This window comes from Leucopleurus acutus, assembly GCF_964270905.1.
Source record: "Leucopleurus acutus genome assembly, chromosome: 1".
Taxonomy (NCBI): Eukaryota; Metazoa; Chordata; class Mammalia; order Artiodactyla; family Delphinidae; genus Leucopleurus; species Leucopleurus acutus.
Genome location: NC_139142.1, coordinates 496,794 through 521,662, shown reverse-complemented (window position 1 = coordinate 521,662; position 24,869 = coordinate 496,794). Strand labels below are relative to the sequence as shown.

Here is a 24,869-nt window from a genome sequence, read left to right as displayed (position 1 = left end):
CCACGAGGGCAGCGGCTCCTCTCCACGCAGAAGGGAGGTGGGATAGGCTCCAGCTCCCACTCCGAGTGCCTCGTGCCCACGGGCCCCTGAGGGGCGTCCGAAGGCAGCCGGGAGGAGGTCTGACCCCTGGAAGTTCATAGGAAACTCCTCCAACTTGTTCCGAATCTGCTTCCCGTGGGCTGCTTGGGGTGGAGGGCCACCACGACAAAGGAAGCCTCTGAGATGGGCCCCCACCGCGGCCGAGGACCCAGCTCCCCATCCCCGGCCCCCGAGGCCAAGGGCCCCCGTGTGCTGTCCCTGCTGTGCCCACCACCCACGCCTTGCACTGCCTCCCTGGCCACACTGTGGACTCCTGGACCCTCGCCTGCTTCCTCTTGGTCTCTCGCAGCCGCTGGCTCAGAGGAGGGTCTGGACAGACAAACGGATGAGTGAGCCGCCCCTGACTCTGCTTTCCCGAGCAGCCTAGGAGCGTTTAGGACGGAGCGCGTGGGGGAGCGCAGGGATGGACTCCAACCAGAACAAACACCTCACAGTCAGCACTGGGGAAGCAGCACTGGATTTATTGCCCGTCCTGGGTCCCAGGAGCAGCCAGACAGGTCCCGTCTGCAGCCTGGCCGCAGCGGGTACACCGAGGGGCTGGGCACGCGGGGGGGGGGTGCCACGGGCAAGCGGACGCCCACAGACCATCCCGTGGGAACTCACGGCTGTCTGAACGACCTCTGCTGGCTCGCCCGCCCCCAGCCCAGGGCGCGTGCATTTGCCGCGCTGGTGGCCAGGCATCCAACAGCGGAGTGAGCTGGTGGCAAGCGAGCGGGGAGGGGGGTCTCCTGGAATACGCCGGACTCTGCCCGAAAGAGTGAATCGACCTTCACCAGGAGGCAGCAGCAGGACAGGAGTTGAACCCCAAACGACTTCTGCGCCCACGGCCGTCACAGCCCCTTCTCCAAGCAGCAGTTGTGTTCTCGAGGGCCTCGTGGGCAGGGGTCTCGAGTACCATGTGTCTAACCAAGACCGTCAGGGGCACAGGACCCCGCGTGGGGCTGGGGTCTCGTGGGGCGTCCGGGTGCCGCCTCTGCTGCCGAGGCTCTGGGAGGCCGGCGTGTTTGGGGTCCCACTTCGGGGGGGCTGTGTGAGGGCGGGGCCCCGCCGCTCTCGGGCACCTCTGCTTCGCTCTCGGTGCTGTGGATCAAGGTGGACACGCGCGTCCTCACGGTGGGAGCTTCGCGGGGCCTCCTTTCGTCCGTCCGTCTGTCCTCACTCTGTGGTGGGCCCGGGTGCAGGTGCATCCCGCCCTCTGGGTCCTGCTCCAGCAGGACCAGCCCCGTCCTTGCCGTGGACGTGGCCATCGCTCTGGCGCCCGCAGTCTCCGCCGGCCCCCTGGCCCCCTCGCCCTCTGGAGAGAAGCTTTCTGGGGCATCAAAGAACGTGACCGCTTGTTCTTGGGCGTTTTGCTCTGCCAGAGCTGCCTCGTCTTCAGAGCTTTCGCTTTTCTTGGTGGGAGAGGAGGAGAGCCCTAATGTGGGGAATCGAAACCAGCCCGCCCTCTGGGGCTTCCTAGGGAGCTCTGCCTCGGGCCGTGCCCCAGGCTGTGTCTGGAGGGCAGCCGCCGCGCGGGCCTCGCCTTTGGAATCAGCGCGCGGCTCTTCGGCAGAGGAAGAAAAGCCAATGTTCGGAAGCCAAAACCTGAACAGACCAGACCTTCTACCTCCTGGTTTCTCTCCTGGAGCCGAGCCTTCCTCTGCCCGGGAGGTAGCTGCCTCCCCGCCGGCTTCTTTAGGGGGAAGTGCGAGAACTTCTGCACCCTCGGCCTTGTCGCAGCAGCTGTCGGCACCCTGGCGGCCAGAGTGCACTTTGGGCGTGAACGTTGGCTGTCCAGGCACATCGACACTGGGCGAGATCCCTTCAGACGGTCCTCCGGTGTCTGGCTGCAGACCTCCAGAGGCGGGCTCTGCTCCCGGGGCGGCTTGTTGGGAAGCCTCCTGCAGGCCGTCCCTCAGCCGGGAGTCTCGGACACTCACCCGCATGCGGGGCTCCGGCACCTTCACCTTTAGCAATGAGAATCCGTAAGAAGCCGTTTGGATCTCAGACGCGGGGATCTCCAACTGCCGCACGACCTGGGTGGAAATAGCCTCGGGTCCCGAGAGGTCAGCCAACTCTGCCGTCGCCCTGCTGTGGACGGCGACCTCGGGGCCCTCTCCCTGCGCACGCTGAACGTGCACTCTGACCTCGGAAATGGGGGAAGCTTCCGGGGAGAAGCCAAGGGCCACGGGCTGCCCCTCGGGGGTCCCAGCACCTGCCCTCAGGATGCTGGCGCCCCAGACTCCTGGGCTTCCCTCGTGCAGGGCGTGGGCAAGGCTGCTCCCCGGGCACTGCACTTCTGTCACGGCGGGGATAAAGACGTCGGCCTCGGAGCTGGGGTCAGGAAAGGCGAACCTTGGCACGCTTAACCTGGGCAGTCTGACAGTTACCACGGAGCCTTCCCAGGGCTGACCCATGTTAACGACAGAAACCTGGGACGGCCCGTCGGTCCTGGACGCCTTCAGTTTAATGGGGCCTTCAGGCTGGGAGGGCCATTCCTCTGCCCGCCCCTGCCCCGCAGCAAGGCCCGGTCCTGCAGGCCCAGCAGGAGGGGCCTGGGTTCCTGAAAGCCTGCCGCTAGGCATCTGAAGAGGGAGGGAGCCTTCGCCTGGACGGACCCTGGCCTCGGAAGGGGAAAGGCCTGCAGCGGGCGTCCCTGCAGGAGAGAGGTGCGGCTCTGAGCGTTTGTCCTCAGGACTTCTCTTTAGGACGTCTGCGTCTGCGTGGGACGCGAGCTCCGCTGCTGCCTCGTCTGCCCCTGCCTCTGGGGGCTGCAGGGACATAGCTTCTTCCACCTCTGACCCAGGAACCCCCTGACCCTTGACTGGAGCTGGGCTTTCTCCTTCCCTCAGTGTGCTGGCAGCAGGCGTGGGCACTGGCGCCCCCCAAGCCCCAGCCGCCCCCCGCTCCCTGGCGGGGTGCCGGAGGCTGGGCAGGCGGAGCGCGGGCATCCTGAACCAGCTCCCCTGCGAGGCCGCGCTCTCCACCGCGGGAGCGTCCACATCTGCTGGGCTGCAGGACGGCTGCTGGGGGTCTCCTACTGAGGGGGCCGTCGCCTCGCCGAGAGGCTGGCTTGCCGGGCTGTCCCGGAGCCCGTGCCCTTGGCTGCTGTGTCCCGGAGACGGAGGGCCACCAGCTGACGAGCTCACCCCCACCTTGGCCTTGCTGGGTCTGAGGTCGGGTCTGACAAAGTCCAAAAGGGGAGCGTGGGCCTGTGGCAGACGGGGGTCCACGTCCGCTCCTTCTGGAGCGCCACCCCCCGCCGGGGGCCTAGAGCGTGGAGCAGCGGGGTCTCCGCGTGGCAGGCTGGGCCCTCCCTCTGGGGTGAGCCCTGTGAGAGGTGCGTGTTCCAGCGCAGCACAGCCAGGCGACCCCACGCCACTCTCCTCTCCGTCCTTCTCCGGAAGCGCATCCACAGCCACCTCCACTGCAGACACACGACACCCAGGGGGCACGCCCTTGTGACCCGTGTCCACAGCCACGCCGATCTCTGCGTCGTCCAGGCTGCATTCAGGGTCCTCTGGGGGCACCACCCCCTTCTCTGGGGACCAGCTGAATGACGGAAGCTTGATCCACGGCATTTTTAAGGGACTATCTTTCCCTCCACGTTCAGTGTCTTTAGCTGGGCTCTCACCTGCAGCCACTGCCGACGGCCACGCGCTGCGCGGCACAGCTGTGGAGCCCTGGCCCCGGGCAGGGCCAGTAGTGGAGGGGGAGGGGGCGCAATGCCCGGCACCGGCCCCCACCTCTGCACCGGCTGCTTCTGGGACAGAAAACCCAAACTTCGGTGGATGAAACTTAGGAAAACTCACCCGACCGTATGACGCAAGAAACATGGGGTCCACAGGGCCTGCGGGACTGTCAGTCTGGGATGCTGCAACTCTCTCCTGGGTTGGAAGACTGGCAGAACTTTCTGAGCTGGGAAGATAGGCATCGTTCTGGGAACAAGGGGCCGCTTCCAGAGGGAGCCCCGGGGAGACAGCGGCTCCAGGGAGAGTCACCTGGTATTTTGTGAGTACCTCACCCTTGGCGTCCTTCAGGTCCAGTTTGGGCCCCTCAATGTCCACCTTGGGCACCTTGATGCTGGGCTTCTCCAATTTGGGCAGGTGGCCTTTGAGCGCAATTCCCAGCGCCACTTCCCTGGGCTCTGCTCTGAGAAGGTGGCCCTCTGGGAGCTTCACGCCCACCTTGGCACCCTTGACCTCCAGCTCGGGGGAGGGCAGCTCGATGCTGAGGGCACTGGTCTTCACGTCGGCCTGCACCGAGGACAGGGTCACCTGGGCCTGGACATTGGGTACGGACTCTTCCAAGGCAGCTTCGACGGACTTGCTGGGAGCCGACACCCTGAAGGACGGCATCTTGAACTTGGGCATTTTGAACTTGCTGTCTCTGGCGGCCACCTCCTTGTCCCCAAGGGACACGTGACTCTCCAACTTGGTTCCCGCAGCCTGGGTGTCCACCTCCACGCTGGGCAGTAACACCTCCACGTTGGGGGTAGTCACCTCGCCCTTGGCGTCCTGCCGGTCCAGTTTGGGCCCCTTGATGTCCACCTGGGGGGCCTTGAGGTCCACCTTGGGCACCTTGATGCTGGGTCCAGGCACCTTAGGCAGGTGGTCCTTAAGCCCGATTCCCGCCACTGCTTCCTTGGGCTCCACTTTGGGAAGGTGGTCCTCCGGGATCTTCAGGCCCACCTCGGCGGCCTTGACCTCCAGCTTGGAGGAGGGCAGCTCGATGCTGAGGTCACTGGTCTTGACGTCGGCCTGCACCGAGGGCAGGGTCACCTTGGCCTGGGCCTTGGGCACGGACACCTCCATGGCGGCCTTGACAGACTTGCTGGGCGCTGACACCCCAACGGATGGCATCTTGAACTTGGGCATTTTGAACTTGCTGTCTCTGGCGGCCACCTCCTTGTCCCCAAGGGACACATCGCCCGCCAGCATGATGTCCGCGGCCTTGGTGTCCACCTCCACGCTGGGCAGCGACACCTCCATGTCGGGGGTCGTCACCTCGCCTTTGGCGTCCTTCAGGTCTAGTTTGGGCCCCTTGATGTCCACCTCGGGCACCTTGATGCTGGGCATCTGCACCTTCGGCAGGTGGCCCTTGAGTCCGATTTCCGCCACTGCTTCCTTGATCTCTGCTTCGGGAAGGTGGCCCTCCGGGAGTTTCACGCCCACCTCGGCAGCCTTGACCTCCAGCTTGGAGGAGGGCAGCTCGATGCTAAGGTCACTGGTCTTGACATCGGCCTGCACCGAGGGCAGGGTCACTTTGGCCTGGGCCTTGGGCACGGACACCTCCATGGCGGCCTGGACGGACTTGCTGGGCGCTGACACCCCAAAGGACGGCATCTTGAACTTGGGCATTTTGAACTTGCTGTCTCTGGCGGCCACCTCCTTGTCCCCAAGGGACACGTCGCCCTCCAGCTTGGTGCCCGCGGCCTGGCTGTCCACCTCCACGCTGGGCAGCGACACCTCCATGTCAGGTGTCGTCACCTCGCCTTTGGCATCCTTCAGGTCCAGTTTGGGCCCCTTGATGTCCACCTCGGGCACCTTGATGCTGGGCATCTGCACCTTGGACAGGTGGCCCTTGAGTCCGATTCCCGCTGCCGCTTCCTTGGGCTCCGCTTCGGGAAGGTGGACCTCCGGGAGCTTCAGGCCCACCTCGGTGGCCTTGACCTCCAGCTCGGCGGAAGGCAGCTCGATGCTGAGGTCACTGGTCTTGACGTCGCCCTGCACCGAGGGCAGGGTCACCTCGGCCTGAGTCTTGAGCCCAGACCCCTCCAAGGAGGCTTCGACAGACTTGCTGGGCGCTGACACCCCGAAGGATGGCATTTTGAACTTGGGCATTTTGAACTTGCTGTCTGTGACGGCCACCTCCTTGTCCCCAAGGGACACATCGCCCGCCAGCTTGCTGTCCGCGACCTGGCTGTCCACCTCCACGCTGGGGAGTGACACCTCCACGTCGGGGGTCGTCACCTCGCCCTTGGCGTCCTGCAATTCCGGTTTAGGCCCCTTGATGTCCACCTGGGGGGCCTTGATGTCCACTTTGGGCACCTTGATGCTGGGCATCTGCAACTTGGACAGGTGGCCCTTGAGTCCGATTCCCGCCACTGCTTCCTTGGGCTCCACTTCGGGAAGGTGGCCCTCTGGGAGTTTCACACCCACCTTGGCAGCCTTGACCTCCAGCTCGGTGGAGGGCTGCTCGATGCTAAGGATACTGGTCTTGACGTCGGCCTGCACCGAGGGCAGGGTCACTTCGGCCTGGGCCTTGGGCACGGACACCTCCATGGCGGCCTGGACGGACTTGCTGGGCGCTGACACCCCGAAGGACGGCATCTTGAACTTGGGCATTTTGAACTTGCTATCTCTGGCGGCCACCTCCTTGTCCCCAAGGGACACATCGCCCGCCAGCATGATGTCCGCGGCCTTGGTGTCCACCTCCACGTTGGGCAGCGACACCTCCATGTCAGGGGTCGTCACCTCGCCTTTTGCGCCCTTCAGGTCCAGTTTGGGCCCCTTGATGTCCACCTGGGGGCCCTTGATGTCCACCTTGGGCACCTTGATGCTGGGCATCTGCACCTTGGACAGGTGGCCCTTGAGTCCAATTCCCGCCACTGCTTCCTTGGGCTCCACTTCGGGAAGGTGGCCCTCCGGGAGCTTTACACCCACCTCGTTGGCCTTGACATCCAGTTCGGCGGAGAGCTGCTCGATGCTAAGATCACTGGTCTTGACGTCGGCCTGCACCGAGGGCAGGGTCACCTCAGCCTGGTCCTTGGGGCCAGACCCGTCCAAGGAGGCTTCGACGGACTTGCTGGGTGCTGAAACCCCGAAGGACGGCATCTTGAACTTGGGCATTTTGAACTTGCTGTCTCTGGTGGCCACCTCCTTGTCCCCAAGGGACATGTCGCCCTCCAGCTTGGTGCCCGCGGCCTGGGTGTCCACCTCCACGCTGGGCAGTGACACCTCCACATAGGGGGTCGTCACCTCGCCCTTGGCGTCCTTCAGGTCCAGTTTGGGCCCCTTGATGTCCACCTTGGGCACCTTGATGCTGGGCATCTGCACCTTGGACAGGTGGCCCTTGAGTCCGATTCCCGCTGCCGCTTCCTTGGGCTCCGCTTCGGGAAGGTGGTCCTCCGGGAGCTTCAGGCCCACCTCGGCGGCCTTGACCTCCAGCTCGGCGGAAGGCAGCTCGATGCTGAGGTCACTGGTCTTGACGTCGCCCTGCACCGAGGGCAGGGTCACCTCGGCCTGAGTCTTGAGCCCAGACCCCTCCAAGGAGGCTTCGACAGACTTGCTGGGTGCTGACACCCCGAAGGATGGCATTTTGAACTTGGGCATTTTGAACTTGCTGTCTGTGATGGCCACCTCCTTGTCCCCAAGGGACACATCGCCCGCCAGCTTGCTGTCCGCGACCTGGCTGTCCACCTCCACGCTGGGGAGTGACACCTCCACATCGGGGGTCGTCACCTCGCCCTTGGTGTCCTGCAATTCCGGTTTAGGCCCCTTGATGTCCACCTGGGGGGCCCTGATGTCCACTTTGGGCACCTTGATGCTGGGCATCTGCAACTTGGACAGGTGGCCCGTGAGTCCGATTCCCGCCACTGCTTCCTTGGGCTCCACTTTGGGAAGGTGGCCCTCTGGGAGTTTCACACCCACCTCGGCAGCCTTGACATCCAGCTCGGTGGAGGGCAGCTCGATGCTAAGGACACTGGTCTTGACGTCGGCCTGCACCGAGGGCAGGGTCACTTCGGCCTGGGCCTTGGGCACGGACACCTCCATGGCGGCCTGGACGGACTTGCTGGGCGCTGACACCCCGAAGGACGGCATCTTGAACTTGGGCATTTTGAACTTGCTGTCTCTGGCGGCCACCTCCTTGTCCCCAAGGGACACATCGCCCGCCAGCATGATGTCCGCAGCCTGGCTATCCACCTCCACGCTGGGCAGAGACACCTCCACATCAGGGACCATCACCTCGCTCTTGGCGTCCTTCAGGTCCAGTTTGGGCCCCTTGATGTCCACCTTGGGCACCTTGATGCTGGGCATCTGCACCTTGGACAGGTGGCCCTTGAGTCCAATTTCAGCTGCTGCTTCCTTGGGCTCCGCTTCGGGAAGGTGGCCCTCCGGGAGCTTCAGGCCCACCTCAGCGGCCTTGACCTCCGTCTTGGAGGAGGGCAGCTCGATGCTGAGGTCACTGGTCTTGACGTTGGCCTGCATCAAGGGCACGGTCACTTCGGCCTGGGCCTTGGGCACGGACACCTCCACGGTGGCCTGGACGGACTTGCTGGGCGCTGACACCCCAAAGGATGGCATCTTGAACTTGGGCATTTTGAACTTCCTCTCTCTGGCGGCCACCTCCTTGTCCCCCAGGGACACATCGCCTTCCAGCTTGCTGTCAGCGACCTGTGTGTCCACCTCCACGCTGGGCAGCGACACCTCCATGTCGGGGGTTGTCACCTCGCCCTTGGCATCCTTCAGGTCCAGTTTGGGCCCCTTGATGTCCACCTGGGGGCCCTTGATGTCCACCTCGGGCACCTTGATGCTGGGCATCTGCACCTTGGGCAGGTGGCCCTTGAGTCCGATTCCCGCTGCCGCTTCCTTGATCTCTGCTTCGGGAAGGTGGTCCTCCGGGAGTTTCACGCCCACCTCGGCAGCCTTGACATCCAGCTCGGTGGAGGGCAGCTCGATGCTAACACTGTTCTTGACGTCAGCCTGCATTGAAGGCAGGGTCACTTTGGCCTGGGCCTTGGGCACAGACACCTCCATGGCGGCCTGGACGGACTTGCTGGGCGCTGACGCCCCGAAGGACGGCATCTTGAACTTGGGCATTTTGAACTTGCTATCTCTGGCGGCCACCTCCTTGTCCACAAGGGACACATCGCCCGCGAGCATGATGCCCGCGGCCTTGGTGTCCATCTCCACGCTGGGCAGCGACACCTCCATGTCGGGGGTCATCACCTCGCCCTTGGTGTCCTGCAGGTCCAGTTTGAGCTCCTTGAGGTCCACCTTGGGCACCTTGATGCTGGGCATCTGCACCTTGGACAGGTGGCCCTTGAGTCCGACTTCAGCTGCCGCTTCTGTGAATTCCGCTTCTGGAAGGTGGCCCTCTGGGAGCTTCAGGCCCACCTCGGCGGCCTTGACCTCCAGCTTGGAGGAGGGCAGCTCGATGCTGAGGTCACTGGTCTTGACGTCGGCCTGCACCGAGGGCCGGGTCACCTTGGCCTGGGCCTTGGGCACGGACACCTCCACGGTGGCCTTGACAGACTTGCTGGGCGCTGACACCCCAATGGATGGCATCTTGAACTTGGGCATTTTGAACTTGCTGTCTCTGGCGGCCACCTCCTTGTCCCCAAGGGACACATCGCCCGCGAGCATGATGCCCGCGGCCTTGGTGTCCACCTCCACGCTGGGCAGCGACACCTCCACGTCAGGGACCGTCACCTCACCCTTGGCGTCCTTCAGGTCCAGTTTGGGCCCCTTGATGTCCACCTCGGGCACCTTGATGCTGGGCATCTGCACCTTGGACAGGTGGCCCTTGAGTCCGATTCCCGCTGCCGCTTCCTTGGGCTCCGCTTCGGGAAGGTGGACCTCCGGGAGCTTCAGGCCCACCTCGGTGGCCTTGACCTCCAGCTCGGCGGAAGGCAGCTCGATGCTGAGGTCACTGGTCTTGACGTCGCCCTGCACCGAGGGCAGGGTCACCTCGGCCTGAGTCTTGAGCCCAGACCCCTCCAAGGAGGCTTCGACAGACTTGCTGGGCGCTGACACCCCGAAGGATGGCATTTTGAACTTGGGCATTTTGAACTTGCTGTCTGTGACGGCCACCTCCTTGTCCCCAAGGGACACATCGCCCGCCAGCTTGCTGTCCGCGACCTGGCTGTCCACCTCCACGCTGGGGAGTGACACCTCCACATCGGGGGTCGTCACCTCGCCCTTGGAGTCCTGCAATTCCGGTTTAGGCCCCTTGATGTCCACCTGGGGGGCCTTGATGTCCACTTTGGGCACCTTGATGCTGGGCATCTGCAACTTGGACAGGTGGCCCGTGAGTCCGATTCCCGCCACTGCTTCCTTGGGCTCCACTTTGGGAAGGTGGCCCTCTGGGAGTTTCACACCCACCTCGGCAGCCTTGACATCCAGCTCGGTGGAGGGCAGCTCGATGCTAAGGACACTGGTCTTGACGTCGGCCTGCACCGAGGGCAGGGTCACTTCGGCCTGGGCCTTGGGCACGGACACCTCCATGGCGGCCTGGACGGACTTGCTGGGCGCTGACACCCCGAAGGACGGCATCTTGAACTTGGGCATTTTGAACTTGCTGTCTCTGGCGGCCACCTCCTTGTCCCCAAGGGACACATCGCCCGCCAGCATGATGTCCACAGCCTGGCTATCCACCTCCACGCTGGGCAGAGACACCTCCACATCAGGGACCATCACCTCGCTCTTGGCGTCCTTCAGGTCCAGTTTGGGCCCCTTGATGTCCACCTTGGGCACCTTGATGCTGGGCATCTGCACCTTGGACAGGTGGCCCTTGAGTCCAATTTCAGCTGCTGCTTCCTTGGGCTCCGCTTCGGGAAGGTGGCCCTCCGGGAGCTTCAGGCCCACCTCAGCGGCCTTGACCTCCGTCTTGGAGGAGGGCAGCTCGATGCTGAGGTCACTGGTCTTGACGTTGGCCTGCATCAAGGGCACGGTCACTTCGGCCTGGGCCTTGGGCACGGACACCTCCACGGTGGTCTGGACGGACTTGCTGGGCGCTGACACCCCAAAGGATGGCATCTTGAACTTGGGCATTTTGAACTTCCTCTCTCTGGCGGCCACCTCCTTGTCCCCCAGGGACACATCGCCTTCCAGCTTGCTGTCAGCGACCTGTGTGTCCACCTCCACGCTGGGCAGCGACACCTCCATGTCGGGGGTTGTCACCTCGCCCTTGGCATCCTTCAGGTCCAGTTTGGGCCCCTTGATGTCCACCTGGGGGCCCTTGATGTCCACCTCGGGCACCTTGATGCTGGGCATCTGCACCTTGGGCAGGTGGCCCTTGAGTCCGATTCCCGCTGCCGCTTCCTTGATCTCTGCTTCGGGAAGGTGGTCCTCCGGAAGTTTCACGCCCACCTCGGCAGCCTTGACATCCAGCTCGGTGGAGGGCAGCTCGATGCTAACACTGTTCTTGACGTCAGCCTGCATTGAAGGCAGGGTCACTTTGGCCTGGGCCTTGGGCACAGACACCTCCATGGCGGCCTGGACGGACTTGCTGGGCGCTGACGCCCCGAAGGACGGCATCTTGAACTTGGGCATTTTGAACTTGCTATCTCTGGCGGCCACCTCCTTGTCCACAAGGGACACATCGCCCGCGAGCATGATGCCCGCGGCCTTGGTGTCCATCTCCACGCTGGGCAGCGACACCTCCATGTCGGGGGTCATCACCTCGCCCTTGGTGTCCTGCAGGTCCAGTTTGAGCTCCTTGAGGTCCACCTTGGGCACCTTGATGCTGGGCATCTGCACCTTGGACAGGTGGCCCTTGAGTCCGACTTCAGCTGCCGCTTCTGTGAATTCCGCTTCTGGAAGGTGGCCCTCTGGGAGCTTCAGGCCCACCTCGGCGGCCTTGACCTCCAGCTTGGAGGAGGGCAGCTCGATGCTGAGGTCACTGGTCTTGACGTCGGCCTGCACCGAGGGCCGGGTCACCTTGGCCTGGGCCTTGGGCACGGACACCTCCACGGTGGCCTTGACAGACTTGCTGGGCGCTGACACCCCAATGGATGGCATCTTGAACTTGGGCATTTTGAACTTGCTGTCTCTGGCGGCCACCTCCTTGTCCCCAAGGGACACATCGCCCGCGAGCATGATGCCCGCGGCCTTGGTGTCCACCTCCACGCTGGGCAGCGACACCTCCACGTCAGGGACCGTCACCTCACCCTTGGCGTCCTTCAGGTCCAGTTTGGGCCCCTTGATGTCCACCTCGGGCACCTTGATGCTGGGCATCTGCACCTTGGACAGGTGGCCCTTGAGTCCGATTCCCGCTGCCGCTTCCTTGGGCTCCGCTTCGGGAAGGTGGACCTCCGGGAGCTTCAGGCCCACCTCGGTGGCCTTGACCTCCAGCTCGGCGGAAGGCAGCTCGATGCTGAGGTCACTGGTCTTGACGTCACCCTGCACCGAGGGCAGGGTCACCTCGGCCTGAGTCTTGAGCCCAGACCCCTCCAAGGAGGCTTCGACAGACTTGCTGGGCGCTGACACCCCGAAGGATGGCATTTTGAACTTGGGCATTTTGAACTTGCTGTCTGTGACGGCCACCTCCTTGTCCCCAAGGGACACATCGCCCGCCAGCTTGCTGTCCGCGACCTGGCTGTCCACCTCCACGCTGGGGAGTGACACCTCCACGTCGGGGGTCGTCACCTCGCCCTTGGCGTCCTGCAATTCCAGTTTAGGCCCCTTGATGTCCACCTGGGGGGCCTTGATGTCCACTTTGGGCACCTTGATGCTGGGCATCTGCAACTTGGACAGGTGGCCCTTGAGTCCGATTCCCGCCACTGCTTCCTTGGGCTCCACTTCGGGAAGGTGGCCCTCCGGGAGTTTCACACCCACCTTGGCAGCCTTGACCTCCAGCTCGGTGGAGGGCTGCTCGATGCTAAGGATACTGGTCTTGACGTCGGCCTGCACCGAGGGCAGGGTCACTTCGGCCTGGGCCTTGGGCATGGACACCTCCATGGCGGCCTGGACGGACTTGCTGGGCGCTGACACCCCGAAGGACGGCATCTTGAACTTGGGCATTTTGAACTTGCTATCTCTGGCGGCCACCTCCTTGTCCCCAAGGGACACATCGCCCGCCAGCATGATGTCCGCGGCCTTGGTGTCCACCTCCACGTTGGGCAGCGACACCTCCATGTCAGGGGTCGTCACCTCGCCTTTTGCGCCCTTCAGGTCCAGTTTGGGCCCCTTGATGTCCACCTGGGGGCCCTTGATGTCCACCTTGGGCACCTTGATGCTGGGCATCTGCACCTTGGACAGGTGGCCCTTGAGTCCAATTCCCGCCACTGCTTCCTTGGGCTCCACTTCGGGAAGGTGGCCCTCCGGGAGCTTTACACCCACCTCGTTGGCCTTGACATCCAGTTCGGCGGAGAGCTGCTCGATGCTAAGATCACTGGTCTTGACGTCGGCCTGCACCGAGGGCAGGGTCACCTCAGCCTGGTCCTTGGGGCCAGACCCGTCCAAGGAGGCTTCGACGGACTTGCTGGGTGCTGAAACCCCGAAGGACGGCATCTTGAACTTGGGCATTTTGAACTTGCTGTCTCTGGTGGCCACCTCCTTGTCCCCAAGGGACACGTCGCCCTCCAGCTTGGTGCCCGCGGCCTGGGTGTCCACCTCCACGCTGGGCAGTGACACCTCCACATAGGGGGTCGTCACCTCGCCCTTGATGTCCTTCAGGTCCAGTTTGGGCCCCTTGATGTCCACCTTGGGCACCTTGATGCTGGGCATCTGCACCTTGGACAGGTGGCCCTTGAGTCCAATTTCAGCTGCTGCTTCCGTGGGCTCCGCTTCAGGAAGGTGGCCCTCCGGGAGCTTCAGGCCCACCTCGGCGGCCTTGACCTCCAGTTTGGAGGAGGGCAGCTCGATGCTGAGGTCACTGGTCTTGACGTCGGCCTGCACCGAGGGCCGGGTCACCTTGGCCTGGGCCTTGGGCACGGACACCTCCACGGTGGCCTTGACAGACTTGCTGGGCGCTGACACCCCAACGGATGGCATCTTGAACTTGGGCATTTTGAACTTGCTGGCTCTGGCGGCCACCTCCTTGTCCCCAAGGGACACATCACCCGCGAGCATGATGCCCGCGGCCTTGGTGTCCACCTCCACGCTGGGCAGCGACACCTCCATGTCGGGGGTCGTCACCTCGCCTTTGGCGTCCTTCAGGTCTAGTTTGGGCCCCTTGATGTCCACCTGGGGGCCCTTGATGTCCACCTTGGGCACCTTGATGCTGGACATCTGCACCTTGGGCAGGTGGCCCTTGAGTCCGATTCCCGCTGCCGCTTCCTTGGGCTCCGCTTCGGGAAGGTGGTCCTCCGGGAGCTTCAGGCCCACCTCGGCGGCCTTGACATCCAGCTCGGTGGAAGGCAGCTCGATGCTGAGGTCACTGGTCTTGACGTCGCCCTGCACCGAGGGCAGGGTCACCTCGGCCTGAGTCTTGAGCCCAGACACCTCCAAGGAGGCTTCAATGGACTTGCTGGGCGCTGACACCCCGAAGGATGGCATCTTGAACTTGGGTATTTTGAACTTGCTGTCTGTGACGGCCACCTCCTTGTCCCCAAGGGACACATCGCCCGCCAACTTGCTGTCCGCGACCTGGCTGTCCACCTCCACGCTGGGCAGTGACACCTCCACGTCGGGGGTCGTCACCTCGCCCTTGGCGTCCTGCAATTCCAGTTTAGGCCCCTTGATGTCCACCTGGGGGGCCTTGATGTCCACTTTGGGCACCTTGATGCTGGGCATCTGCACCTTGGGCAGGTGGCCCTTGAGTCCGATTCCCGCTGCTGCTTCCTTGGGCTCCGCTTCGGGAAGCTGGCCCTCCGGGAGCTTCACGCCCACTTCAGTGGCCTTGACCTCCAGCTCGGCGGAGAGCGGCTCAATCGTAAGGTCACTGGTCTTGACGTCGGCCTGCACCGAGGGCAGGGTCACTTCAGCCTGGGCCTTGGGCACGGACACCTCCACGGCGGCCTGGACGGACTTGCTGGGCGCTGACACCCTGAAGGATGGCATCTTGAACCTGGGCGTTTGGAACTTGCTGCCTCGCTCTGGCCTGCCTGTGCCTGTCGCGCCCGTCCCTGGCGCCTCTCCCGTGGCGCTGCTCTCCTTCTCCGTCTCTGTTTCCTGGAGTTGTGTCGCTTTGTCTCCTTTTGCCTCCTTCGCTGGCGGCCACCCAAAGGAGGGCAGCTTGAACCTTAGCATTTTCATCTTCCCCTCCTTTTCGTCCGTGCGCGGGCCCCCGCCCTTGCTGTCCTCGTCTCTCTTCTGGGCTGCATCTTCCTCCGTTGCTCCTCCCTCTTGCGCTGGCGGACGGACTGGGGGTTGTCTGGGCCTGTGCTTTTCTGCTTCCCCTGCATCCTCCCCCTTGGCCTCCGTGCCTTCAGCAGAGACCCTTCTCTGCCGTGGTCCCTGCTGGAGAGCTGTTGCGGCTCCTTCTTTCTCGAGCACTTTTTCTTTGTAAAGTCCAAACTTGGGTGTCTTTAAAGTGGGTATGCGGACATGGAATTCTGGTTGGTGGTTTTGGTGGATGCCTTGGTCTGCTGAGTCTTGCAGAGACAGCCTGGCAATGCCGACCTCCAGCGCCTGCGTGCCTTCCCCGGCCCCCTCCCTGCTCTGTCCTGGCGCTGGGCCCAGCCCGGCTTTTCCCTGGGGCACAGTGTCCCCCTTGTCCTTGGCCTCTTCTGTCTTTCTTCGGGGTCTGGGTGCTGGGCTGGCCCCTTCCCTGGGGGCTCCCTCAGTGGGGAGGCCGGGCTCCGTGGGGGGCTCGGCGGCCTCTGGCACCCCTGCCGTCCCGTCCTCTCTCCCGCCATGGACGGCAGCCCTGGAGGCCTCTCGCCCGGAATCCCGGGGCCCTGTCTCCACCAGGACCCCAGCCTGGACTGTCCCCCCGTGGGCTCCCCTGCCCGACAGCCCCTTCCCTGAGCCCACCCGGAATCTCAGGTTCGGGAAGCTTTTCTTCCGCTGCCTGCCTGGCCCTGCTTCCGGGAGCTGGGCCTCCGTGTCTGTGCTCGTGGGGGACAGGTCAGGCACGTCCCCTCGCTCGCTGGCCTCCGAGGAGCTGTGCGACCTCCGGGGCCCTGGCCCACGCTTGCTCTTCAGCGCTTGGAATTTGGGCCAGGAGAGCCGCTCCCTCTGGGGCTGCCTGCCTCTGCCCTCCCTGGGCTTGGAGATGAGCCTCTCCTGGTCTCCATCCTCCTGCCGCGTCTCCGTGGGGGTCTCCGTGCGCCCTTCGGCGATATCCTGGTCCTGAAACAGGGAGAGAGCACCTTTTGGGCCCCCGTACAGGGAGTCGAAGGCAGGGGCTCCGGGGACGGGAGGGGGCAGTGGGGGTCCCCTCCCAGCCTCAGCCTGGGCACCCGGCCATGCAAGCTCACCTGCTTCTTGCTGCCCCTCGAGCCACGCGGAGCGCCGCCGGAAGCTCCCTCCTCGTCCTCCCGGGCGGGAAGCTGCCGCCTGACTGTGAACTGAACCTTGTACGGCTCTGAGTACTGGAGGATTTTGAGAGCGTCTTCGTATTTAATGTCGTCAAAGAATATGGTTGTGCTGAGCAGCTGATCCCCTAGACGAAGACAGAGCGGTCCCCGCACCTCAGTGCCCCGGACCTCGTCGGGCCTCACGGGAGGGGTCCACAGGGCTGCGTGACCGAGGAGGCGACCCTGCTCAGGCTGCCCGGCCCCTTCCTTCTCTTGAGCCCCGGGTGGGAAGGAGCCCCCATTTCCAAGCAGAAAACCTGTCAGAGCGAGTGGCCCCAGCCCGGACACGGCTAGGCAGTCTCTAGGGACTCATCTGAGTCCACTGTGGCCCGTCCCCCTCAGGCCCCACCCGATCCTGACGGGACCACGGGACGTGGGGATGGGGGACCACGGGGACGTGGGGATGGGGGACCACGGGGACGTGGGGATGGGGGACCACGGGACGTGGGGATGGGGGACCACGGGACGTGGGGATGGGGGACCACGGGGACGTGGGGTGGGGCCGTGGCACCTTCTCTCAGGCTGAAGAGCTTGGCAGCTGAGGACTCCTTCAGCACCTGCTTGACAAAGATCCCCTGGTCCCCGCCGCCCGTGACAATGTAGCCACTGGCTCCGGCCTCCACCTTGGTCTTCAGGGTCCCCTCTGTCGCCTCCTGCGTGGACTAGAAGCACATCGGGCCCCAGTGAGCATACGCCTGCCCCACAGTGGGCATGGCTGCTGGGAGGCTGCCTCCCCTGAGGCCAGGGACCCCAGAGTCCTCCGTCATTGGGCAGCTGAGCCCGGGCACAGGGTCCAGGCTCTGGGGGAAGCCGGCTGCCGCCGTCTCAGCTGGGAGCAGCCTCCCCTGTCCCCGACCCCACCTGCCAGGACTCAGGCGCAGCCCGGCCCCGACCACCCGGGCCCAGCAGGGCTCGGCAAGCAGCGGGGAGGGTCTTCTGCCTGCACGTGGCCAAAGCGCTCCTTCATCAGCTCCTGGCTCACCGCCACCCTCACTCCAAAGCACTCCTTCATCAGCTCCTGGCTCACCACCGCCCTCACTCCAAAGCGTTCCTTCATCCGCTCCTGGCTCACCGCCGCCCTCACGCCGAGCACCAGTTACATACGAGGCAGCTGGTGCTCAGACCGAGGAGGGCCATAAACGCTGAGGAAAAGACCGGAAGCGGCAGGGCCAGCCTGGCCTCGGACACGACAGCTCCTCTGGGTCTGGGAGAGAGTTAGGATTGCTGGGGCCGCCAGTGACAGCAGGCAGCACACCCTCCTGGCTGGGAACCTACAGAGCCCAGCCCTTCCGTGGCCCTGGACGCAGCAGGCAGCAGCCGTACCCACTGTACAGCTGAGAACACTGAGGTCCGTGCGCCCGGGTCCATCTGGTCAGCAGGCTGGGCCCTTCACCATGAGAGTAGAGGGGTCTGGGGGCAGGCCTGGACCAGTGTTCTGGAGCCCCTACCCACCCCCGGGCCTGATGAGGGAGGTGGCACGCCCGTCCGCAGGGCACAGGGCCACACTGCCAGCTTTCCGGCTCCTCGCCTTCTCGCTCTGGCCCTGGCTTCCCCCGCCGGAGCCCGTGTGGACGGGCCGCCCCCCCACATCGGCTCCTGGCACACCCACCTCCAGACGGCTCATCCTGGAAAGCGTCTGCGAGTCCCCCGAATCCCGCTTCCACCAGGACCTCCGCCTCCTTGGCGTGTCTTCCTGCAGCAGCGACAGACAGCGGGTCACCAACCTGCCCCAGCCCAGGGGACGGGAGGGACTCGGGGAGGCCCCAGCTCAGGGGCTAGATCCCCCAGAGTGTGCTGTGTGCAGGGGGAGCTGAGTTCCTCCAGGGGGAAGGTGACTCTGGGCCTTTATGATTCCCACAGGGCCCAGCCCCCGTGTCCGCAAGTAGAGGGGGCAAAAAAGAAACAGTACAAGAAGGAGGCCTTTGGGACTTCCCTGGCGGTCCAGTGGTTAGGACTCCGTGCTTCCACTGCAGGGGGCACGGGTTCGATCCCTGGTCAGGGAACTAAGATCCCACATGCCGCCGCACGGCACGGCCAAAAGAAGTAAGTACATAAACAATTCTGAAGAAAGAATGAGGCCTTCAGTAAACACGCCTGGTCCATGCCTTCCCCCAGTGTCTCCAGGGGTGGCCGCGGGACCCTGTCTGTGTCTCCTCGTCAGAGGGGGCACGTGTGTGCACATATCCTGTGCCCCGTCGCGCGCAGGAGCACGAGGTCTGTTCCCCACGCACACACACGTGTGCCGTCTCAAGTGCGTCCTGGCCAGCTGATGGGAGGGCTCCGAGGAGGACCGAGGAGTCAGAGAGGACAGCCGAGCGGACGCCGCTGTGGCAGGGCAGTGCGGCTGCACAGGGGCGAGCGTGAGCTGCCCACACGGGGGATGCAGGAGGCGTGGTCACCTGTGGCCGCACACCTGAGCCTTCCCCGAGCCTCTGGCTGTCTGTGGAGCAGGCTTACCGGGAGTCCGAAGCTGGCGCCCTCAGTCACGTACTCGTAGACGGGCGAGGACCCCTGTGGCCGGGGCCGAATGATCTCATCCACAGACCCTTCCGTCACCTGGCAGGAGGAGAGAATCAGGTCACCCTCAGCCACTTGGGCTCTGCTCAAGTCCAGGAAAGGAGGGGGTGGGGGCTGGGGTGGGGGCTAGAGTGGGGCACATCCTCCCTGGACCTCACTTACGGACTGGTCCTCCGCGGTTTCTGCATCTGGCTCTTCAGGCTGCAACTGCCGGCCAGACGCTGCAAAGGGAAAGGATGAGTCAGTGGAGGCTTGCAGGTGGGCAGAGCAGAGGGTGGAGCTGGGGGTAGGGGCCCAGGAGAGGCTGTGTACCACAGAGGTGGTGTAACCCTGGACCCTGGGTCTGGGAGCACATGCAGGGGTCAGGGGAGGACACACAGCCCCTGAGCCAGGGAGGGTGTGAGATCAGGTGTGATGGCAGTGAGCCAGGACAGACAAAGTAGATGGCTTCACAGAGTTAGTCACAGAAAGTTACTAAACAAACACACAAACAAAGCAATAACTACCACCCTGACGGGGAGGGTCAGGATCCAGAGTTACTATAATGTCCAGCATTCAACAGAAAACTACATGACATGTAAAGAGTCAAGCAGGTAGGATCCACACTGAGGAACAGAGCAGTTAATGGAAACAATCTTCGAATGTCCACAGCTGTTGAATTTGGCACAGACTCCAAAGCAACATTCATAAATTTATTCAAAACAGTGAAGGAGACCATGTTTAAAGAATTAATGAAAAATATGATGACAATGGCCCAATGAAGAAAGAATGTCATAAAGAAACAGAAATTATATTAAGAAAAAAAAAAGCCAAATGGAAACTCTGAAGTTGAAAGTTTCCTAGAGGGGCTCAATAGCAAGGCTGAGATGCCAGTGGAAGGAAGCAAAAAACTTGTAGGTTAGGGGAATTCCCTGGCAGTCCAATGGTTAGGACTCGGTACTTTCACTGCCAGGGCGCAGGTTCAATCCCTGGTTGGGGAACTAAGATCCCTCAAGACACACAGTGTGGCCAGAAAAAACAAAAAATGACCAAACCAAACAAAAAACTTGTAGATTGATAGAAATTAACCAATTTGAAGAACAAGGGGAAAAGGATTGAAGGAAAATGAATAGAGCCTCAGAGATCTGTGAGATGACATTAAGAACACCAATATATGTGTAGTTGAAGTCTCAGAAGGAAACGAGAGAGAGAGAGAGAGAGAGAGAGAGGCAGAAAAAAATGTTTGAAAGAATAATGGCTAAAAACAATCTATGGATCTCAGAAGCTCAACAAACCCCAGTAGGATAAACACAAAGGGATCCAGACCTGGACAATCACATCAAAATGTTCAAGGGAAAGAGAAAAATTTGAAAGCAACAAGAGAGAAGTGGCCCATCACATTTACCAGTACAGTAATACAATTACTAGTCAACACCACGGAAGCTAGAAAAAAGCGGAACAGTATATTCAAATTGCTGAAAGAAAAACTTTGTTCACCATGAATTCTACATCTAGCAAACTGTCCTTCAAAAATAAAGGCAAAATAGGGACTTCCCTGGTGGCACAGTGGTTAAGAATCCGCCTGTCAGTGCAGGGGACATGGGTTCAAGCCCTGGCCCAGGAAGATCCCACATGCCACAGAGCAACTAAGCCCATGTGCCACAACTACTGAGCTTGCACTCTAGAACCCGTGAGCCACAACTACTGAAGCCCGCGCGCCTAGTGCCCGTGCTCCACAACAAGAGAAGCCACCGCAATGAGAAGCTCATGCACCGCAATGAAGAGAGTGCCCCACTCACCACAACTAGAGAAAGCCCGTGCGCAGCAATGAAGACCCAATGCAGCCAAAAATAAATAAATTTATTTTTAAAAAAAGATGAAAAAGATGTGTAGCTAGTAAGTCAGTAGTGGAAATGAAATGCAATACTAAAAATACACGTTGTTTTATACATATATATAATGTATATAAATAATTTACATTAATATATAAATTTAATATATAATTAATTATATATAACGTATACATCTATATTCATTTATAGATACAAAATTTATATGTAATATATGTTATTAAGTAATTATATACCTGTGTATATATTTAATTAATTCTAAAACAAGACAAGGAACGAGGGAAAGAGGAGCAAAGGATGGATGGAATAAAATAGAAAGCAATTAGCAAGATGGTAGGATTTAAACCAGCCATTTTGACAATACATTAAATATAAAAGGACTTAAAATTCCAATCAAAAAGGTAGAGATTATCAGATTAAATTTAAAAAGCAAGACCTGACTACATGCTATCTAGGAGAAATGGACTATAAATAAAAAGAAGTTAAAAGAAAAGGAAATAAAAAATACATACAGGGCAAAACTACTCATTTCACAATAATAAAGGGCACAATTCATAAAAAAAATAATAACAAACCTAAGTCTGTATATACCTAGTAACAGAGGCTAAAAGCACTGAAGTGAAAGCTAGCAAAAATGAAAGGACAAAAAAGACAAATCCACAATTACAGTAGAGATTGTAACATTCCTCTCAGTAATCGATAACCTTACAAAACAGAATAGGTAAGAGCACTGATCCACCCATCAACCAATGAGGCCACGGCGGAGATCACTCCTCCTGACAAGAGCAGAGACACATTCGTCTTAAGTGCACATGGGACATTCACCAAGATAGATCATAGGCTAGCTCATTTAATTGTCTCAGTAAATTTAAAATAATTAAGACCATTTCAAATCAGCTAGGTATTCTCTCTGACTCTCAACGGAATCAAGACGGTACAGTATAACCACTGTGAAAACGAATAGGAAGTCCAGAATGGTCCCACACTTTGTAAGATCAGTTAACTTTTGACAAAGCAGCCAAGTTATTTCAATAGAAAAATAATAGTCTTTTCAGCAATGGTGCTGGGACAAGTGGATATTTATTTGGGGAAAAAAACCCTAGACCCTTACAACATAGCACATGTAAAAATTAACTCAAAATGAATCATAGAGCTAAATGTAAAACTTAAAACTATAAAACTTCTAGAAGAAAACACAGGAGAAATTCTTCACCACCTTGGGGGAGGCAGTGTTTTCTTAGGCAGGATACAAAAGGTGTGAATCATAAAAGAAAATCTGATCAATCATATTTCATCATAATTAAATACTTCTAGTCTTGAAAGACATTCTTTAGAAAATGAAAAGGCAAATTCAATATATCCGACAAAGAACTTGCATCCAGAAGAATTTCTGCAAATCAATAGAAAAAGACAAAAAATTAAAAAAACCTCAATTAAAAGTGGGCAAAAGATTTAAACAGACACTTCACAAAAGAAGATGTACCAGTAAGCACGGAAAAGATGGTCAACTTCTTTAGTCGTCAGGGAAATGCAAATTATTAATAAAACCAATGGCACAAAACAAAGGTCCCGGAACCAGAGTCATACAGATACAGCACTGTGGGAAAGTAATGATCTTTTCAGTCAGCAGTGTGGGGTCCACTGGAAATTCACAGGGAATAATATTGATATCGACCCCTAGGTCAGCCCCAGGAAGTATTAATTCCATGTGGATTGCAGATCCAAAGTTTAACGATACAGTTTCCAGAAGATAAACCAAAATGACACTGAGGATAGGGAAACAATTCTTAACCAGGACACAGAGAGCACTAGCCTTAAAGGAAACAACTGATTAATTGTTAAAATTATTAAATTAGGGACTTCCCTGGTGGCACAGTGGTTAAGAATCCAATGCAGGGGACACGGGTTCAACCCCTGGTCGGGAAGTAAGATCCCACATGATGTGCAGCACCGCCAAAAAAAACAGTAGAACGAAAAAGACTTGGGAGTCTCTGTCCGATGAACTGCGTCCACAGACAGTGTGGGTGAATTTCACAAACTTAGTGCTGCAATAGAGCTAGACATAAAGAGCTCAAACAGAACCCGCTGCACGCAGTTCACAGGTGCACTGGTGTTGGAAGTCCTTTGGGAGGGGCAGACCAGCGGGGGAGAGGCCTCTGGTGAGGATAAGGGGTACTGGTTACACCAGTGTGTCCACTTTGGGAAAATGCATCCAGCTACACACATATGATTTGTACCTTTCCCAAAAAATGTTTAAATTCTACATAAAATTGAAATGAGGAAATTATAAACTTTATGCCAATAAATCTGAACATGTAGAGGAATTGGACATATTCCTAGAGAAATAACTGCGAGCACCGCACAAGGAGAAACAGGCTACGTAAATAGTCCTGTGATGATTCAACAACAAAAGCCCTTCCTTAAAACCGGTCCACAAGCACCTCCGGGCCCAGCGCCCCCAGAATTGTACTCAGTATTCCAGGAGAAGCAGCCCAGGATCTCACACTAGGTCTGGCCCTGGGCTCAGCCACACCGTCTGTGTCTGTGACTGCATTGCTGCTGAGGAGGGGACACGGGTGCCCACTCCCAACCCGCCGCAGCCAGCAGGGCTCAGAGCCGGAGGGAATCCCTGTCCCACGGGCCGGGCAGCCGGCATGGGCACCAGGCACGTCCCAGCCCCCATGGAACACACGGGGGAAGCCCAGTCCTGGCGGGAGTGCAGGTTTGGCTGCTACCCTCTGGCCAATTTGCTGTGTGACCCTGAGCAAGCCTGTCCCTTCTCTGAGCCCTGATTTCCCCATGGATGTCAGAGGGCTACTCTGCCCACCCAGGAGCCCAGAGGGACCGCAGGGAGTGGGAGGTGGGCGGAGAGGAGGTTGTGGAGGAGGCGGAGGGGCGCGGGGGGGGGAGCGCGGCGGGGAGGGGGGAGCGAGTCCCAGGCTGATTCAGGCCCCGCCCCCGGGAGCAGTGGCGATCAAAGCCTGTCCCCCACCGAGCCCGCTGCCCTGCGCGGAAGCCAAGGGCAACGGCAGCTGACCCCACTCTCTCCGGCCGCAGTTCCCCTTCCAGTTCTGCCGAGACCCTCACCCCCAGCCGCAAAGTGGGCGCGCTGTGGGTGAGCAACGAGGAATCTGAGGCTGGGGGAGGGGAAGCCACTGGCCCGAGGGGGCTCAGCCCGCGGGGCTGCGCGGGGACTAGACGCGGCGGGCGGAGTCCAGGGTGGCCGCGCTCCCACCCCGGCCATCCCGGGACCGGTCATTGCGGGGCTGCCTCTCTCGCCCTGTGACCGGCTGGGGGTGTCGGAGGGTCCCCACCGGCCTGGGCTCGGGGCTGGGGCAGCCGGCAGAGCGGCGGGGAGGTCTGCGGAGCTGCGCGGACGCGCCCAGAAAGGCAGCCCGGCCTCCCCTGAGCCCCACAGCCGTCTCTGAGTCACAGCAAGACGAGGCCCGGACCGCCCTCCGCGCGGGGCAGGCAGGCGTGTCCCTGGGGGCGAGGGCGGCGGTCCGCCCAGACCTGGGAAGGCTCTGGACCGCGGCTGCTGGAGGAGGGGACCCCGAGCGGCTGTGCGGTCGGGCCAGCCAGCGGGGCCTTGGGCTGGGCGCTGTGTGTCAGGGGCGGTGCGGTGGAAGGCCCCGAATTCGGGCGGGGACACCCGGGCCCTGAGAAGCCGTACCCCCAGATCCGCTCCAGGGCAGGGGTGAGGAAAGGTGTGAACAGCCGGGAACCTGGGGACGGGGGAGGCTCAGCCAGCCCTGCTCCAGCTGGACCACCGCCCCTGCCTCTGGGCCCCCACCCGGCCCAGTCCTGCCCTCCCAGCCACCCGCTTGGGTGCAAGAGCCCTACACCCAAGGTAGGAACAGAAAGCGGGGCTCAGGGAGGCGGGGACAGGCCTCGCCCACGTCAGACCGCTGGGAAGATGCCCGGTGGGTCCCTCTGCACCCTTAGGACAGAGCCCCAGGCTGGCTGGAGCCTGGCCGAGATGCACAAACAGGAAGGAGGAAATCCTGCCTGCCACAGGGCAAGGCCGCCAGCAGTCCTGCGAGCCTCAGACATGCCCCTGGGGAGGGAAAAGGAGGCACTCAAGCACCCCCCACAGCACTGGCCTGAGAGTCCCCATGTCCTGAGGGCCCCACCCCCTGAGTGCAAGGGAGGTGTCCTAACAGCCTGCCTGGCCTGGCCTTGGCCCCACAGATAGCCCAGACCCAGCAGTCGCCTCGAATAATGACTAATAAAATAAGGTCACCAAAGCCCCACTTTAC

The 24,869-nt window shown here is 60.6% G+C and overlaps 1 protein-coding gene across 1 annotated transcript in view; it reads right to left on the bottom strand.

The window, feature by feature from the left end:
- Positions 1–3,708: 3,708 nt before the first annotated feature.
- Positions 3,709–24,869, bottom strand: part of AHNAK2 (AHNAK nucleoprotein 2) — a gene marked incomplete at both ends in the record, with an annotated part of 30,676 nt that continues 9,515 nt past the window's right edge. The window contains 7 exons of the mRNA XM_082836696.1: positions 3,709–3,761; positions 4,103–16,037; positions 16,166–16,350; positions 16,776–16,926; positions 17,874–17,957; positions 18,722–18,820; positions 18,944–19,002. Coding sequence (XP_082692822.1) covers positions 3,709–3,761; positions 4,103–16,037; positions 16,166–16,350; positions 16,776–16,926; positions 17,874–17,957; positions 18,722–18,820; positions 18,944–19,002 — 12,566 coding nt within the window. The remainder of the gene's footprint in view (positions 3,762–4,102; positions 16,038–16,165; positions 16,351–16,775; positions 16,927–17,873; positions 17,958–18,721; positions 18,821–18,943; positions 19,003–24,869) is intronic.